The sequence below is a fragment of the Rhizophagus irregularis genome, chromosome 16 (assembly GCF_026210795.1).
Source record: "Rhizophagus irregularis chromosome 16, complete sequence".
NCBI lineage: Eukaryota > Fungi > Glomeromycota > Glomeromycetes > Glomerales > Glomeraceae > Rhizophagus > Rhizophagus irregularis.
The window spans coordinates 2,862,105-2,881,062 of NC_089444.1; the positions used below are offsets into that span (position 1 = coordinate 2,862,105).

Here is an 18,958-nt window from a genome sequence, read left to right on the forward strand (position 1 = left end):
TGTAGATGCTGTTTGTCTATGATATAAGTGATTACTTTCTAAAAGTGTATTTAGAAATTTTATTACAGTTACTTCCTAAAAGTGCATTTAGAAATTTTATTGCAAAGTCTTAATTAAAGATTTTATTCCACTAACGATAATGAAATTGATTTATTCCATATCGGCTGATTGGGGAAATTGGGCCTTACTTAATTGTTTCCCTAAACTATTAATATTACGTAATCTGATTCTCTAAAACTCAAAAAAATTTCCTTTTTTATGCGTTTAAGCCCCTTTTTACTTATGTAGAATCGCGTCTAACCCTCTTTTTATTATGTATATTATTATGTAAATCACATCTAACCCATTGTCCCTCTTCGTCCCAAGTACTATGATCCGTCAAAATATTTATTGTTTATAACAGATGAGTTTCTAGAGTATTGATGCGAGTATATATATAATAAATGTAAAGCGGTCACCAGAAGTATCTTTAAGTGGCGTTAGTTTAATTTATTGGCTGACAATTGATATGAAGGTCCCTCTTACTGATCGCAAAAATATCCCCAAAATTTTAGGGACTTCCTCAATCGGCCGATATGCCTTACTTGACCAATTTTAGAAACATCTATTCAGAAATAATTTGCTTTATTTTTGTGGTATTTACTTTTTTTTTGCAAAAAAAAGAAATACGAAAATCATTCTACTAAATTTTTCATCCAATCATGTGTAGAGGATGTCGAAATTTTAATAAAATATTTTTTTTTTTTACAAAGATCCAATAAAGAACATTTAATAATAAAAAAAAAACAAAGTCATCAGAATACAATTTATCTCTTCTTACGTATCAAGTTTGTTAGTATAAAGAATTAAGAAGTCGCATTCCTAATATGTCCTAATGATCTGATCCGGTTCGGACGTAGAACTCCGTAAAATTTCAAATTTCACGATTTTTCCGCGACCGGATGATCAACAAATCAGCGAATGCAGCGGCTAACCTTATTTTTTTTTGATATACTCGTTTTTGTATTGTTTGTATTGTTTGTATTTTTTTTGTGTTATGTTTACCAACCGTAAAAATAATAATACAATCGTTAAAAAACTCATTTAACAAAAAAAAAAAAAAAAAAAAAGTTAATTTTTTAAAATAATGGAAAAAGATATATAAAGAGAAAAATAATTTTTTTTTCTTAAATCAAAAAAAATTTGATTAGTTAAAAAAATTTTTTTAAAATGATCCTATACCAAATATTGGGGCGCATTAAAAAAAAATTTTAAACATTTTTTTTGTACAAAATTTTAAATTTAGATCATACAAGGTTGATCATGCATTTCATGCATTTACAATTTTTACGCCAACATTTTTAATGGCGCTTTCACAACATACTCGATTTATTATTCGTTAAAAAAAAATTACGCAGAATATTACGCAGTATGGCGCAAAAAAAAAAAAATGACACAGAAATTGTCATACAATAATTACGCAGTAAATTAAAATTATAAAAGAACCCCTACCGATTGTAAATTATTATTTTTTTTTTCTCTAACCCGATTGAAATCAATCACCCGTTTTTTTTTTTAAATCAAAAATAAAAAAAAAAAACGAACAATCATGGAGAAATTAATGAAAGATCTTCAAATAACTGATGATATAAGTCATAAAGTATTAGGTACACAAGAATTAATAATTAATATATTTTGTTCAGTATCTGTAAAAAATATTTTTAAAATGAGACTTGTGTGTAGATTATGGAATGATATTTTACAAGGTAAATAAAAGAAAAAAATTAAAAATTTTTTTGTGTATATCAACGGTATTTCTAAATTTAGTTTAACTCCTTTTTTATGCATTTCATAGATGATCACACGTGGCAAAAAATGTTTGAAGTAAGACATGAAAAAATCTCGAATCCGTTATTTCTTTATGGTCAAACATATAAAACCATTTTATTATATAAAGAATATTATGAAAAAGAATCATGGAAAAATGTACAAACAATTATAAAAACTCCACCAAATATTAAATATAAATTATTTGAAGAAATGACATCATTAAATTCATATATATATGATATAATTAGTGTAAACATGATTAAAAATGGTATAGCGATAGCATTTGCATCAAGACAACCATTAATTCGACGTAATGGAAATTGGTTCTCTAATATTGAACCATTAAAAGAAAGACCAACAATATCAAATATGGATTTTACTTTAGTACCAAATTTAAGAATTGAAATATATTTAAAAATAATTAAATTTAATCAAGATGATAATCATAAAGTTTTATTATTTGATGAACAAGCAATAACAACATCTTATAATGATATTATTAGAGATATTCATAATTGGAATGATATTGTACGTATGAAATTTGGAAAAGAATATTATATGTATTCATCATATGTATCATTGGGTACTTGTAAAATATTTTCTTTTGATAAATTACAACCATTATGTCATTTTAATGTTAATAATCCACCTATATACGATATGGCTTTATCAAATAATCTTTTCGTAGTATTAACAAAATCTGGAAAAATTCAAATTACCACGAAATTAATTGTAGAAAATCACTCAAAACAACGAATTGATTTAGCTAATGATGAAAAACTTAAAATAGCATTAAGAGATATAATGATTTTAGGTTCACATGAATTTGATACTAAAGTTACAATGATCTTTTATTTAGATCAAAATGATTTTATGGTTATTAATTATATTAATCAAAACAATGAGAATGTAATTAAATGTTGGGATCTTAGAAAAATTAGAAATGTTACTTCTTTTAAGGAAGATTCCAATTATCAAGATTATTTTATTGAATATACAGAGATATTACCAACAAAAGCACATAGTATCACCGTCAGGTGGAGAAATTCAAAAAATGGTTCTTATGAATATATACAAGAGGATGATAATATTTTACCGGAAATAATCGTTACATGTTTAGGAGGAACTATTTTAATTTATCATCCAGTTGAACAACAAATGGATTCTTCTTTGGATAAAACACAAAATAATCTCAAATTAGTATGGAAAATAAATACGGGATTAACATCTTGTAAAATGATTGACACTTCATTTTGGACTAAAGATAATTTTCCTAAAGATGGTGATTGGTTATTTTTATCTGCGAAAAGATTGGTCGGTGATATGAAAGTTCCAGTCGTATTACAGGTTTTATTATCAGATACAACAAATAATAATCGAAAACAAACAAAGTCGTATGGATATACTTGTATAGATGGTTATAATCCAAATGAATTACAAGATACTTTTATTGATAATATGACATATAAACGTCTTCCACATAGAATTCTTTGTGACAAACTTCCTTATACCGACTCAACAATAACACAAGTTATGCCTTATCTTCCTCATTGTATTCTCGTAGTATGTCAATCTATAGAATCTAAGCGACGTCCAAAATCCGCCATTTACATTTACGATTATCATACTTCTTCAATTGCGTTAAACCAACGATATTTTTCTCCTTTGTTTTATTTATCACCCACTGGTTACTATGTTATGTCACCAAGTACGATTTGTAAAGATGATGTTGTATTTGTTCCTTTACCTAAATCTCGTACAAAGAATGTAGCTACTACAAAGATGCCTAGACCAAAGTTAACTCCTGGTAGTTCAAAGTTAAAAGTTAATCGTAAACCGGGTACAAAACGTGGTAAACAACCTAAAAGTACCAAAATTGAAAAACGTAAAAGGAATCAATCTAGTAAAGTTGCTTATTCACCAAGAGATTATGATATTGATTATGATGATGATGATGATGAATTTGATGGTAAATATGACGATTATGACGATTATGAAGATTATGAATATTAAAATTATTGAACAATTTTATTTATACTAGTAAAAATTTTTTTTCATTGTATAGATTTCTTAATTTATTTTCGAGTAAAAAATTTATTTGTTTTCGAGTAAAAAATTTATTTGTTTTCGAGTAAAAAAATTTATTTTATTTTCGAGTGAAAATATTTATTTATTTTGTATCAAAAAATCAATAATAAAAAAAAATAAAAAAATAAATAAAAAAATTTTAAAATATAAAATAATAACTTTCTCAAAAAATAAACATTAAAAAACTAATAATTTTTTAATTCCTAAAAATAAAAGAATTCACATAATAATAAATATTAATCGTGAAATTAATGATTTTCATAATTGTATTCCTAATTAAAATATCAAAATAACCTCCAACTGGCGAAGATTGTCTTAACGCGGCAGATCTAGATTTTAATACATCTGCAGATCTTTGTTTTAACATTTCACTTTCATACGTTTTAATACAAGAAATATAATTTTCTGGTGAATAATAATTAAGTAACGCTTGAGAAAGTCTATCAGCATCTTGAATAGCATTATTTGCACCTAATCCCAATACAGGGCACATAGCATGAGCGGCATCACCTATTAATGTTACTCTACTAGTTTTCCATGAATTAACTGATAAAGGATTAATATCTTGCATTTTTCTTCTTTGTATAGTATTATAAGTTTTAAAAGGATAATTTTCTTGTTCAGTTGAAGCTGATTTAGGAACCAAATCCCATAATTCTAACATAATATCAGTATATTCACATTTTGGTCTTAATTTTTGTATCATGAATTTAGCATGTTCAACAGCTGATGCGGGATCATTATCATCAACTTTAATTCTATCAGGACCTTCATCAAATTTAGTAAGATAAGTTAAAGCAATTGTTGTTCTATAATGAAATTCACTTTTATCCTTAAAATTTTCGAGTGGAATTAAACGTAAAGCAACAAACGTTGTATCACCATTTAATCCAAGAGTTTTTTGACATAAACAATTATCATGGATTTTTAATAATTTATCCATAATATGTTTAGGAGCTGCCACATCCGCATTAATAAAAGTTACTCCATAATCGAAAATTTCTAATTCAGGTACTTTTTGTTTACGAACTGGGGGGAACATAAATAAATTAATTATACGTATTGTATTGAATTATAGGTAAAGAAATTTAATTTTACCTGGAGAATGAACTCCATCTGCACCAACTAAAATATCACAAAATTCTCGTGATCCATCCTCAAAATTTACCCAAACACCTTCTTCAGTTTCTTCATATCCAGTACATTTTTTACCCCATTGAATTGGTACACCTTCACATAAAACATTTCTAAGTATATCACGATAAGTAAGAATAAATCCGTTATGAGTATTCGTGATTTCATAAAAATCTTTAACTTGTTTAATTAAAGGTTTCATTAAGACTTTTCCTGTATGATCAGTTATTGAAATACTATGATATTCTCCAGGAACTGGATCTGGCATTGCTTTAGGAAGGTTTGAAACAACTGAAGGTGGAATACATCTCATAAGAGATTTAATTCCATAACCGGATATTCCTATATGAAATCCTTGCCATCGATCTTTATATACGAGAAATAAATTGTAGTCAGATCACGTGACATATTTTTAAGGTCAATATTTACAGTATATACCTTGAGGAGTGGACTCTCGTTCAAAGATTTTGACATTAAATTCTTTTTTATCTTTATTCTTTATCAAAGAATGGTAAAGGGTAAGACCACCAAGACCCGCACCGATAATAATCACAGTTGGAACTTCTCCTTTTTGCATTTCGTTATATATATATATATATATATTGTAATATTTAATTACAATTGGAAAGATGATAGGTACTCAATCTTTATATATATAGAAAAAAAAATGCCAAGAGGCTTGATAAATTTGGAGAAAAAAAATCTTTTTATTCGATTAAAAATGTAAAAGATCAATAGAAAAATTTCGCCGAAATTTATCCGATGATCTAACTTAATATGGTAATTTTAATTTTGTTCGTGTATTTTTAATTGAATGATAAATAAACAATTTTAAAAATACTTAAATGGTAAGAATTATTTAACCTTTTGTGAAATATTTTTCACTTGTTCGGAGGTGAAATTCCGAATTTTTTTCGATTTTTTTACGTATTTTTACGTTAAACAGGTAAAATTAATTCCGTTTATTCCGTTATGATAATTAATTAATTAATTAATTATTATTATAATCAAAATTGGTAAAATGACTCATTTTTTGTTAAACCGTAAAATTTACGTTTTGAAAGAAATCATTATTATTATTATTTTTTTTTTTGCGTTATTATTTACAAAATAAAATTTTTAAATAAAATATTTTTTTTTTTTCACGGCCAAGAGAAATTTGATTGTTCTATAAGTGTAACGAAATTATGCCGAAAAATAGCCAAGTGTGTAAATAAACGACTTGGCGTAATTTTCCAATGCAAATGTAATGCGTAGTATTATTTTTTGTAATTATGATAAATTTTAATAAACGGAACTGTTTTAATATGAATGAATTTTTATACAAAATATGTAATATTCAATCCATCATGTACTGTAGGTATATATTCTGTTGCATAAACTCGATCTATAACTAAAATAGGATAACATAAGAGAGACATTAAGCAGGAGTTGCCACTTCTAGATAATATTAACTGAAGTTCATTATTTTTTAACTATAAGCAAACCATGTAAATAATTACAAATAATGACTCTAGTACACATGTTTTAGCATAACCTTAATTCACGTAAATGATATTAATATTATCCAGTAAATCATCTCAAAATAGAAAATATCCGTCGGAATTTTTTCAAAGTTAGTTTGAGTTAATTCTTTTTTTAAAAAAAGTTAAATAAATAAATAAAAGTTGAGCATCCGACCCGTCAACGCATTTTATTAAGTAAATATCCTTTTTTTTAATTAGTAAGATATTGCATCCACAAATAAATACTAAATATTACAGTCTACAGTCAGTAATTGCTAATTTTTATAGAAATAATTCGCGTGTTTACAATAAAGTAATAATTCCGACTTGACTGATGAATTTTATCATATTAATAATTAAAACGAAAAAAAACTAACGATGTTGTAAAGGTTTTAAGATGTAAAAGCGCCCAAATCAAAATTTACATAAAAGTAGAACTTTTTTTCGCTTTTTTTTTTAAATTATAAAATTAATGAAATAATGATTTTAAAATTTCGAAATAATGTGATTTTTATATACTGTTTAAACGTCTCACGAATACGATAATCAGTTATTTTGAATTCCTGTTAAGTCGTCATCACTAACGTCTCTTTTTATAAACATATAAACAGTATATTATTAACGTGTATTGAGTCGTCACGTTAGCTTTTCAACTAATTTGATATCAATCTTATGACGTTTTTTCTTTTCTTAAAAAAAGAAAGACGAGTATTCTCATACGTAATTAGAAATTATACAGGATGACATGAATTGTTAGGTACGCCTAAAGTAATACAAATGGGTGATACTCATTTTGAAGTCAAGTAACTTTTTAATTTGGATATAGAAATTATGACGAGTTAAAACTCTACTATTACAGGAACTTTTATAACTTTCTTTGATTTTAACGATGTAACAATGTTGATATATAAAAAATTGTGATTATTACGTAATTATAAATGTTGCTGAATACTGTAATCAAATCTGTTTAATGAATGTTATCGATTATGTCCAAGAATTCGAGATTGAATGCCTTAACGAGTATATGATGAATATATGGTGAATTTGGACTACAACGATGATCAGTCATGTGTGTTAAGTAAAAGATTCAGGCAAATCAGGAATCTTATCCTTAATGATTTATGTATAGTATGTTTTAAATTTCTTGAATATTGATAATTTAACCAACGTTTCGATTCACATCCTACCGTATTTAACAATGGGAAATTTTATTTTTGAAAAAAAAGGGAAAGAAATGTCAAAACGTTTCTAAATATAATTAAACTTCCATTAAGACTGCAATGTAAAAAAAAGCAGAAAAGACCCTTATAAAATCTTTCCTATAAAGTCCAGAAATCACCGTAAAAGAGGTATGACATATCTAAGTCGGATCAGAAAAATGGATGACGATTGGAATTATATACTAGTGGTTTACGTCTTTGCGACATCACCAAACGGCTGTAAATAGGATAATAATTAATAAGTGTAATATTAGTGTTTTGGAAAAGAATTAACGGAAATAATAATAATAATACGTTAAAATCATAAATCAACGTTCAACGATTAATGAAATTATTTTTTAGTAAAAAATATAATTCGTTTACTTGATTTGATGACGTATGCAGGTAAGTAACTTGAATGATGAGTTTTTAACTTTAATACTCTCTTCATGTTTGATACTCCCTTTACGGAGGTATCTCATATGTTTATTCAATAGGAGTATATGATGTCCATCATCAACATCACCTTTATATTGCTCTTTAATTTTACATAAGATGTTAAATTACAAATTAGGAATCAAAACATTCGTATATACTAAACATTATCATTTACATCAAGATGATGATGATGATTTCAATAATACATCACCCAATATTATTAGATATAATATACATCAATGGTTAAATTTTTATTTAATCGATAATAATAATAAATAATACATAATGAATATAAATGAATAAATATGATACAAAAATATAAAATATTACATCGAATCTTTCCAACTAGGACCGCCATTAAAAGCATCTTTAACTTGTTTAACAAATTCATCATCAATCAAAAAATCCAAAGCAGTTAATGCAATTCCTTTTGAAGCAATAAATGTAGCATCATGTGCAAGATCAGTTTTACAAATATCCGTGAAACCAATCGTATGATTTCCACTTCCTATAGGAGGTTTTATATCATATAAAGCGTGAATACCAGGAATTATATAAGTTACGTTTCCTTGATCAGTTGATCCTAATACTGTATTAACTTGTTCTATTCTTGGCTTAAAATCTATTCCAAATTTTCTAAGATGTTTCTCATATCTTTCACCCAATGGAATATTTGAATTCACATCTTAAGATAGGAAGAAATAAAAAAAATTATTTAAATTATTTAAATATTGATTCATATTTATATAAATATAAATTAATTTATCAATAAATTAACTAACCAAAATATTTGGTCTTCGGAGTGATTTTAGGATCCTTAGTCCCATTTGCTTCTGTACATCCAGTTGCCTTACCAGCTGCTTCAAAACAATTATAAACACGTGTTTTCAGATCATTTAGTTCTTCAATCGTTTTTGAACGAATAATAAAATCCGCGGACGTATAATCAGGAATAACTAATTATAAATATAAAAATAAAAAATTAATCAATTGATAAGTCAACATAATTTATATAATCATAAACATAATATTTAAATACCATTTGGCGCTTCTCCACCATTAGTTATAATTCCATGAATTCTAAAAAGTTTGATTAAGAATTAAAAAAAAATCATCACTTTTTTTTTTAAAAAAAAAATTTATAACGAAAAATATTTTACCTATCTGTAGGCTTGATTTGTTGTCTTAATAATCCAATACTACTATATGCTGAAGCCATAGCATCTAATGCGTTAATTCCTTCCCATGGAATACCAGAAGCATGCGCGTTTCTTCCAAAATATTCAACATCAAAAGATTCTACGGCAAAATAGGAGTAAAAACTTCCATCAAAAGGACTTTATAAAATAAAAATACATATAAATTAATATTGTGCGTATAAAAAAAAAATTTATTAGTTAATAACTTTACCTAGGATGAACCATTAAAGAAACGTCTACATCATCATAAGCACCTGCTTTGATCATAAAAATTTTGCCACCTCCACCCTCTAAAATGAGAAGGTATTAATACTAATAATGAAAATAATAAATTAACTAATAAATATTTTGTATATTACCTTCAGCAGGGGTACCAAATAATTTCACTTTTCCAGGAATTTTATGCTTTTCAAATACGGCCTTTATCGCAATTGCAGCAGCAACTCCACTAATCGCAATCAGATCTAAATACATTATTTAATAAGGATGATTTAATAAGATATATGAGATGGTTGATTATACACATGATTGAGAAAATATAACTTACTGTGACCGCAAGCGTGACCAATTCCTGGAAGAGCATCATACCTATTACAATAAGAAATTAATGACTTATCTGATAAAGTTGAACCAAAAAATAACTTAATTATTAATATTTCACTTACTCAGAATTAAATGAAACAACCTTTCCTCCACCACCTTTGGATGAAAACTCTGCTACAAACGCTGTTTCAATACCGTATGCATTACATGTTACTTCAAATCCTTAATTAGGAACGATTAATATTATATTATTAGATTGGTTGAAAAAAAAAAATGTAATAAATATTATTTAAATTTTTACCTTCGTCTTTGAGATATTTAACCAATAAATCATGAGCAAATTTTTCTTTAAAAGCTAAATAATAAAAAAAAAGATTACATAATTATGAAAAATTTTTTACATGATAGAATATACCAAAGATTTATTTGTATTTGTAACCTAATTCCGGTTTTTCGTGAATCTAATTTAAATATATACGTATAAATAATTTTTTTTTAAACCTTGATACGAGATAAAATAAAATAATATTATGATAAAATAAATGTACGTAATGTACCTTTAAACTGATGGATTTTAAATCTTCTGACTTATTATTAATAGCTTCTTCTGCAGTTTTTGCACATTCATTTACCAAATTGATAATTAACATAATTAATTTTAATTGAAAAAAAAAATTAATAATTTTAGTAAACAAAAAAAAAATTGTTGAAACCGGTATAATATATAGACTGGGCCGGAATTTACTATATTAGGATAGTACTTAGAAGTACCATGATGACACTATTGATCTACCATCTTTTAATCAAAAAAGGATAGTTTAAAAATTTTGTCCGACGATCAACTGACGATCGATCTTTGATCAAGTAAACTCAGCACAGGGACGATGATTTTATGATGCAATAAATTATCAATTATGTATGCAATAAAAGCAAAATATGCATTTTTAAGTACATATGATTTTTACAATTATGTGCAAATTATGCGCCAAAATCTGAAATTATGTAAAATTATGCACAGTTTATTATAGTAAAAAACCCGTCAAAATTTTATTTACTCCTTTATTAAAAGTTGATTTTAAATCCTACGACCATTAAAATACATCATACTTAATCTTTTAAGAGAATCTTTAGAAAGATTTTGTCGATCATTATCTAAAAGGGAATTGTACATTGAAAAGCTTCGTTCAACAGAACAACTTGATATTGGCAACCAAATGTAATCCAAAGCAATATTAGAAAGGATCGGCAATTGGGTCATCTTATTTAACCAGTATTGATCCAATTCAATTTCGCCTAAAAATTCATTCTCTAAGCCACAATAAATTCCCCATTCCTGTAATAAATCATCTGATGGATTGGTAAATTCTTTAATTACACTATATTGTCTAATATTCTTTCGTAAAAGATCTCCAGCATAGATATATTTAGGATTGAAAACTTGACATGCATTAAAAAGTGGCCGAGATGGATGATTAGGAATATGTGCAATAAATTTGTTATAAGCCACTTCAAATGCCATTCGGAAAATAGCATAAAATTCATTTATATCAAACCGGTACTGAGTAATTAAATTTTCCAAAGATGGTCCAAAATCGGTTGAATTCCTATAGGATTCAATATAAGCAGTAAGATGTTGAAGTCGTAACTCAACAAGTGGGAAAACTGGTTTTTTTAATTGTTGAAAAAAATCAAGATCTTGAATAAATTCGTTAGCGTAAGATGAAATAAAATTAAGGTAAATAGTAATGATCCCTAATTCTTGTTCATTTTGTAAGCAAGAATTAATGGCTGCTAACGTATTGTGTTTTTTGTCATCATTGAATTCTTCTTTAAAAAAATTAAGCCAATAGATAATATGATTCTTTGCGTAAATTATCATCCGGAACCAAGAATTCCAGCATGTTTTGTTGTACAAAGGAATTTTGCATGGTGAGGAAATTCCATGCATTTTCAAATAGGTTAGATATCGACCTCTCCGGGAAGGAGAATTGACAAAAACCTCTTTGACTTTATCCAAAAAGTCTTTTAAAATACGAAATTGAGGTAACGTTCTCCATGTATCCCTATAAATATTTTTTTTATGAAATATTGAATTTATTATAATTTAAAATTTAAATGTTTAAATTTTTAAGTTAAATTTTATTTACATTATTTACACTTCTCACTAATCAATTTTTTCTTTTCTAATTATTATAGTATATAAGATTGTTTTTCTCCCGCTATCTATTATAAATACACTTGAATTTGTAATCACATCCCTCCTTTTTAAAAACTATATATTACAAAATACTTTATTTTTAAATCTTATCTTACAGAACGCACTTCAACTTTTTTTTAAATATAATATCACATGTTAAACAGATTATTATATTTGATTAGTTTTCAGCAATTAAAATCAAATTCTACCCTTTCTATATCTTGATAATAAATTTAAAAATAATTAAAAAAAACATACCCGATAAGATTTAAAATATGCGTGCAACACGGTGCATGAATTAGCTGAGGCATTAGTGGAGACAGAACGTCACGATAACATTTCTTCATATACGCGGCGGAGTCAGATAGAAATAGACGAGGTAAATTGAAGGATATATTAAAATGTGTAAGGATTGTTGTAAGAACTTGTCCCATCGTAGTATTATTAACACGCTCAAGAAAATCAACTGAAACTAATTTTGTTTCATTACGATAACAAAACAGTGTGTTTACAACGCTTCATGCACAATCATCAGTGGTTTCATCCATAATTATAGCCACCGGTTTTGAATCAAAAAATAACCTAAGAGATTGGTAATGCCTGTCAAATACATCAGGTAGATAAATTTGTCTAAGGGTTGGCGCTTTAAGGATAGAACCTCCGTTTTTAATATGTTTTTTTAAAAATGGAAGTAAAGAATTGACTATTGCAAACGCTTCTATAAGGTCTTCTATAAGTTGTTTTTTTGACTCATCAGCTGCCTGAGTAGAGGAGAGGGTAAGCTGCTGTGTTTTATTACTTTTTTCTTCACAGCTTTTTATATTAGAAATATGTTTTTGACTATTACAATGATTGTCTACAACAGATTTGCGCTTCCATTCTACAGAAACATTGCAATAATTGCAAAAGAGAATATTATCATCAACTCGAAAAACGTCTTCATATTCACTACATCTAATATGAACTGACGCGATTTTTCATTTTTTTGGAATCGTAAAAGAAAAAAAAGATGGTAAACGTTGATAATCAGTGTATCGGTCATTTTATCAACTCCTGAATCCTGATCAGCAACAAATTAAAATCAATTTACTGCGGAATTATGCGCTCTAATATAGGGAGGTTCGAATTATGCAATTTTATGATGCAATGAACCTAAATTATGTGTTGTTGCATAATTTATGTGTTTAATGCAAAATTATGCAATTGCATAGAAACATCGTCCCTGACTAAAGCTCCGAACAGTTCCGGTTTGAACCGGGAACCGATCCGGAACCGGCAAAAAATTCGGTTCGGTTCTCGGTTCGGTTTTGGACTTGGAACCGTCCGGTTCGGTTCGGTTCTATCCGAAATTAAGAAAAAATGCGAAAAAACGAATATACGACTATCCAGTGATCGTACAAGGACGAGCCATAGCTCGTTGGAATCCTCTCATCGAGACGCGTCGAATGGTGGTAAAATCAAGTCTCTAGCATCGATAGATCACGAGATAGCACATGGTGAGTGTTTCTTAAAAAATTTGCATTAGAAAACGATCCATTGATGCTAGAGACATGAAATTACCACCATTCGACGCATCTCGACGAGACGAATCTAATGAGCTATAATTCGTCTTTTTACAATCACTGGATGGTCGTGTATTCGTTTTTTCGCATTTTTTTTTAAATTTTCGAACGTCAAAAATTAAAATTCCGATACAAGCGATTAAACGCCATCTATTGATTACACAAAGACGAATTTTAGCTCATTGGATTCGTCTCACTGAGATGAGTCGAATGGTGGTAAAATGATGTCACTAGCATCGATAGATCGTTTTCTAATGCGAATTGTTTAAGAAACACTCACCATGGGCTATCTCACGATCTATCGATGCTAGAGACTTGATTTTACCACCATTCGACTCGTCTCAGTGAGACGAATCCAATGAGCTAAAATTCGTCTTTGTGTGATCAATAGATAGCGTTTAATCGCTTGTATCGGAATTTTAATTTTTGACGTTCGAAAATTTAAAAAAAAAATGCGAAAAAACGAATACACGACCATCCAGTGATTGTAAAAAGACGAATTATAGCTCATTAGATTCGTCTCGTCGAGATGCGTCGAATGGTGGTAATTTCATGTCTCTAGCATCAATGGATCGTTTTCTAATGCAAATTTTTTAAGAAACACTCACCATATGCTATCTCGTGATCTATCGATGCTAGAGACTTGATATTACCACCATTCGACGCGTCTCGATGAGAGGATTCCAACGAGCTATGGCTCGTCCTTGTACGATCACTGGATGGTCGTGTATTCATTTTTTCGCATTTTTCTTAATTTCGGATAGAACCGAACCGAACCGGACGGTTCCGGTTCGGTTCCATTTCGGTTTTCGGTTCTACCCGAACCGCAAAAAAACCGAACCGAACCGACCCGTTCGGAGCTTTATCCCTGACTCAGCATTTGAAGAAAAATTCTTTACCTCTTTTTTTTTTCATTTCAACTAATATTGGCATATGCTTCGCGAAATAAATATTAATTCTTGCTATAAAGAACCCCACATTATCTAAATCAAAAATATTCAGAATTATTAAAACTTTTCTTGAATAAATATATACTGTACCTCTATTGTAAGAAATAATCTATCAACAAAATTTAACATAATTTTACTTATCATTCCTCGATATAGTAGAAATATTGTTATTTAATGAACATTATTTATAAGACAGGAATAAACATTTAAAAATTTATTAAACATTGAGCTGATCCTAACTTAAAATTTAAAATATTAATTTTTTTCAAATAGCCGTTTCAAAAGTTATCAAAAAGTAATCAAAGGCAACACAAATTTACTACACATAAAAAAAAGTTATTCGTAGTTAAATTTTTTTTCTTTTTTTTTAATAAAAAATGTATGGTTGTCAGTATAGTGTTTTTATTAAAATTAAAAATAAAATAATAATAGTGAAATATTTTCATTAAAATTTCTAGGGTATATAGCAAACATGTATTGTATGGTTAGCTTTGTATGTATTGTATTATTAAAACTTTTTAATGTATGTAATGTATCAATTATGTATGTATTGTATGATAAATGTGGTAGTTCATGTATTATTTAATTTAAGGATAACTTCTTGCCACACTTTTTATTACCAAATTTAATTATTTACACATTTTTCATGTACTGGCTAAAACAATTCAACGTGTATTATTATAATCTTTTCTTTTTATTTAAAAATATTTTTACCCTGTTTATTACTACTTTTTCATTTAAAAAAAAAAATATAAATATTTCTACGCGTTTTTATTACTGCAATCTTCTCTTTCTTTTATTTAAAATATTTCTATTATGTTTATTACTATGTCTAAAGTAAATCCTGTTATTCTTTACTATATCTGATGACAAAACTATATCTGAAAATGAAATTTAATTCCTTGAGTCATCATCTATGAATATAAGGAACATTTATTTTATTTATAATAAAAAATACTTAAATTTTTTTTTGTAAATTCTAATATTATGTATGGCGAAAATAAGTATGCCATACATCATTTTTAATATCCATACATGTATGGGCACAATCAAAGCATACATAAGCATACAATACATACAACGTTAAGCATACACTACATGTTTTATAATCACCTAAATTTCTACGCCATGTAGTTCTTTCCATAATGTATAATACATTGTTCCAAAATTGCAAAACCAAATTGTGAAACAAAGTTGTAATTAAAATTCCCTTTACTTAATATGATTAACGATAATGATAAGAAAACGTCCAATTGCTCAAAAGAGATCAGAGATCAAATATTGTCAATCTAATAATGCTTAAATTCTTTTACATTATTGTTTTATAAAATACTTTCACTGTTCATGGATCATTTCATTATAAATATTATGCTAAAATCTATTTTGCGCGCAAATCATACTCTGATGGATTAATTTTCAGATTAAATCAAATTTTTAAAAGTTTAGAAACATTGTCATTACGAACATCCAATGCTTTAATTTTACATGATACCATAAAAATAATTATCGCAAATAAAGTTATTTAAATTAATTTCGTAATGAACCATCCCTATAAAAAATGTTTGTCTGATAAATATTAGGAATGGGATCAATTTACCGAATACTCGCATGCTATTATACAATATTTAAAGATGCGGAGATCAAGAATTTTTAACACATTATATGGTATATACATTACACAAAGCGAACATAGGCTTAAAACGAAGCTACACGTGTCAGGAAGATCGCTACAGAACCAGAATTATGGTGTCAAAATACAGTTATAATTTTGGTAAAAATTTTAATTTTGGTCATGTGATATTATAACAGCCAATCAGAATTTCGGAATAGTTTCAGCATTTCGGAATTAAGTATTTTTCCTAAATTAATTTTACCATTTCGGTTTCAGCAAATGGTAAAATTCCCTAATTTCGGGTGGCAGCTTTGGTGAATACCATTTCCCCAGATAAGTTTCAGAACAAAAAGTTTTGAAACTTTCTTAAAAAACGGTTTTTAACAATAAAAAATGTTTTTTTTTTATTTATTTTTGTAGGATATTAGTTCTGGCATGGATATCGATATTCCAGGTAAAGTTTTGAAAATAATTTTTGAAACTTTCTTTAATAAAACATTTTTAATAAAATGTTTTTTTTGTTTGTATAGGAAATTGACTCCAGCGTGGACGCCAATATTCCAGTTAAGTTACAAAACTAAAGTTTTGAAACTTCTTTAAAAACGTTTTTTATATTAAAAAATGTTAATTTTTTTTATTTTTGTATAGGAAATTGGCTCCAACGTGAACAGGACCCCGAAATATATATGTAGAGGTCAGGTCCAGAAGTGGTCCAAAATACGCATTCTTTCAGGGCCGGAATTACGATAATTTCAGCCATTATCTAAATTAGGAAATATTATTTTGGCTGGGATTATCCATAAAAGGAATGATCTACATGATTTTTTGACTCATTATACGCAAACTCTGACCTGACCCTTTTATGTATATTTCGGGGTCCTACGTGAACGCTAATATTTCAGGTAAGTTTTGAAACTAAAGTTTCAAAACTTTAATAAAACGTTTTTTAATAAAAAAAACATTTTTTTTATTTTTATTTAGGAAATCGGTTTCAGCGTGGATACCATTTCCCCAAATAAGTTCAGAACAAAAGTTTTGAAACTTTCTTAAAAAACATTTTTTAACAATAAAAAATGTTTTTTTTATTTATTTTGTAGGATATTGGTTCCGGTGTGGATACTGATATTCTAGGTAAGTTTTGAAACAAATATTTTGAAACTTCTTTAAAAACATTTTTATATGTTATTTTTTATTTTATTGTATAGGAAATTGGCTCCAACGTGGACACTGATATTCCAGATATGTTTCAAACTATTTTTGAAACTTCTTTAAAAAAAATGTTTTTTAACATTTTTTTTTATATTTAATTATAGGGCTATCAGTTCCAGCTTAGATACTGAAATCCAAGATAAGTTTCAAAAAATTTTGAAACTATAATAAAAAAACTTTAATTTTTAAGTTTTTTTTATTTTTTGCAGGGATCAGTTCTGACGTAAATACCGAAATCCCAAAGGTAAGTTTTGAAGAATCTTTTCAAAACTCTTTTTTTTAAAGGAACAATTTGCTAATCGTTTCTTTCTTTTTTTTGTAGGTACAGAAAAAACCAAGATTTGTAAGTATATACAAATCTTGGTTGTTTTTTTTTTGTTTTTTTTAATATTAATGAATGGTTACTAATAACCATTCTTTTCATTTTTTTTAGGTTTGAGTGGACTTCTAAAGATCAGAAAACCAAGATTCATAAGTATATATGAATCTTGGTTTTGTTTTTTTTATTTTTAATATTACAAATGGTTACTAATAACCATTCCTCTCTTTTTTTTATAGGTTGGGTGGAATTCTGACAAATAGATGAACCAAGATTCGTAAGTACAAATACGAATCTTGGTTTTTTTTATTTTTATTATATTTTTTTGATTTTTTTTTCTTCTATTTTGTAGGTTTTGGCTTTGTATTGGATATATAGGTGAATTTCGAAGCAAAGGAATCAAAACTCTTTAAAATAAATTATTTTTTTTTAAATTTTTTTATTTTTTTTTCTATTTTGTAGATTCAGCTTTCAGTTCTTGGGCTTTGGATATATAGGTGAATTTCGAAGTTAAAACTTTGAAATTTTTTTTTAAAACAAGTATTTTTTTAATTTTATTTTAATTTTTTTTTCTATTTTGTAGATTTTGGCTTTCGGTTCTTGGGCTTTGGAGTTTAGATGTACGGTAAGTTTTGAAGTAAAACTTTGAAACTTTTTTTTTAAGAAATTTTTTTTTAAAAGAATTAAAAATTTTTTTATTTTTTTTCTTCTATTTTATAGGTTTTAGCTTTCAGTTCTTAGGCTTTGGATATATGGGTGAGTTTCAAAGTAAAACTTTAAAACTTTTTTTTAAAAAAATTATTTTTTTTAATTTTATTTTAATTTTTTTTTCTATTTTGTAGATTTTCGCTTTCGGTTCTTGGGTTTGGATATATGGGTAAGTTTTGAAGTTAAAATTTCAAAACTTTTTTTAAAACAAGTATTTTTTTAATTTTATTTTGATTTTTTTTTCTATTTTGTAGATTTCAGCTTTTGGTTCTTGAGCTTTGGATATACGTAGATAATTTTGGATGAGTGGATGATGGTGGATGATGTTAGATGATGGATGGTGGATGATGAATAGTAGATGATGGATGTGGACGATGGTTGATGATGGTTGACAATGGTTGACAATGGATAGTGAATGGTAAATGGTAAATGGTAAATGGTAGATGGTAGGTATAAATAGACAGATACTGTAGATACTTGATATTT

General features: G+C 27.2%; 3 protein-coding genes across 3 annotated transcripts; 1 reads left to right on the forward strand and 2 right to left on the reverse strand.

Moving 5' to 3' along the window:
• Positions 1–1,588: 1,588 nt before the first annotated feature.
• OCT59_008360 (uncharacterized protein) lies at positions 1,589–3,822 on the forward strand (the record flags this gene model as incomplete). Its single annotated transcript, XM_025319083.2, has 2 exons — positions 1,589–1,745; positions 1,835–3,822. The coding sequence occupies 2 exons, from the start codon at positions 1,589–1,591 to the stop codon at positions 3,820–3,822; spliced, it is 2,145 nt and encodes a 714-aa protein (XP_025174621.1).
• Positions 3,823–4,074: 252 nt separating this feature from the next.
• Positions 4,075–5,608, reverse strand: OCT59_008361 (uncharacterized protein; the record flags this gene model as incomplete). Its single annotated transcript, XM_066142397.1, has 4 exons — positions 4,075–4,100; positions 4,192–4,926; positions 4,996–5,397; positions 5,470–5,608. 4 exons carry the CDS (start codon positions 5,606–5,608, stop codon positions 4,075–4,077), a joined length of 1,302 nt encoding a protein of 433 aa, XP_065999283.1.
• Positions 5,609–8,499: 2,891 nt separating this feature from the next.
• Positions 8,500–10,565, reverse strand: OCT59_008362 (uncharacterized protein; the record flags this gene model as incomplete). The annotated part of the gene is made up of 11 exons (XM_025319082.2): positions 8,500–8,858; positions 8,956–9,129; positions 9,213–9,253; positions 9,334–9,510; positions 9,584–9,662; positions 9,732–9,836; positions 9,920–9,960; positions 10,038–10,137; positions 10,217–10,270; positions 10,355–10,376; positions 10,473–10,565. The coding sequence occupies 11 exons, from the start codon at positions 10,563–10,565 to the stop codon at positions 8,500–8,502; spliced, it is 1,245 nt and encodes a 414-aa protein (XP_025174619.1).
• Between the last annotated feature and the right edge of the window lie 8,393 nt (positions 10,566–18,958).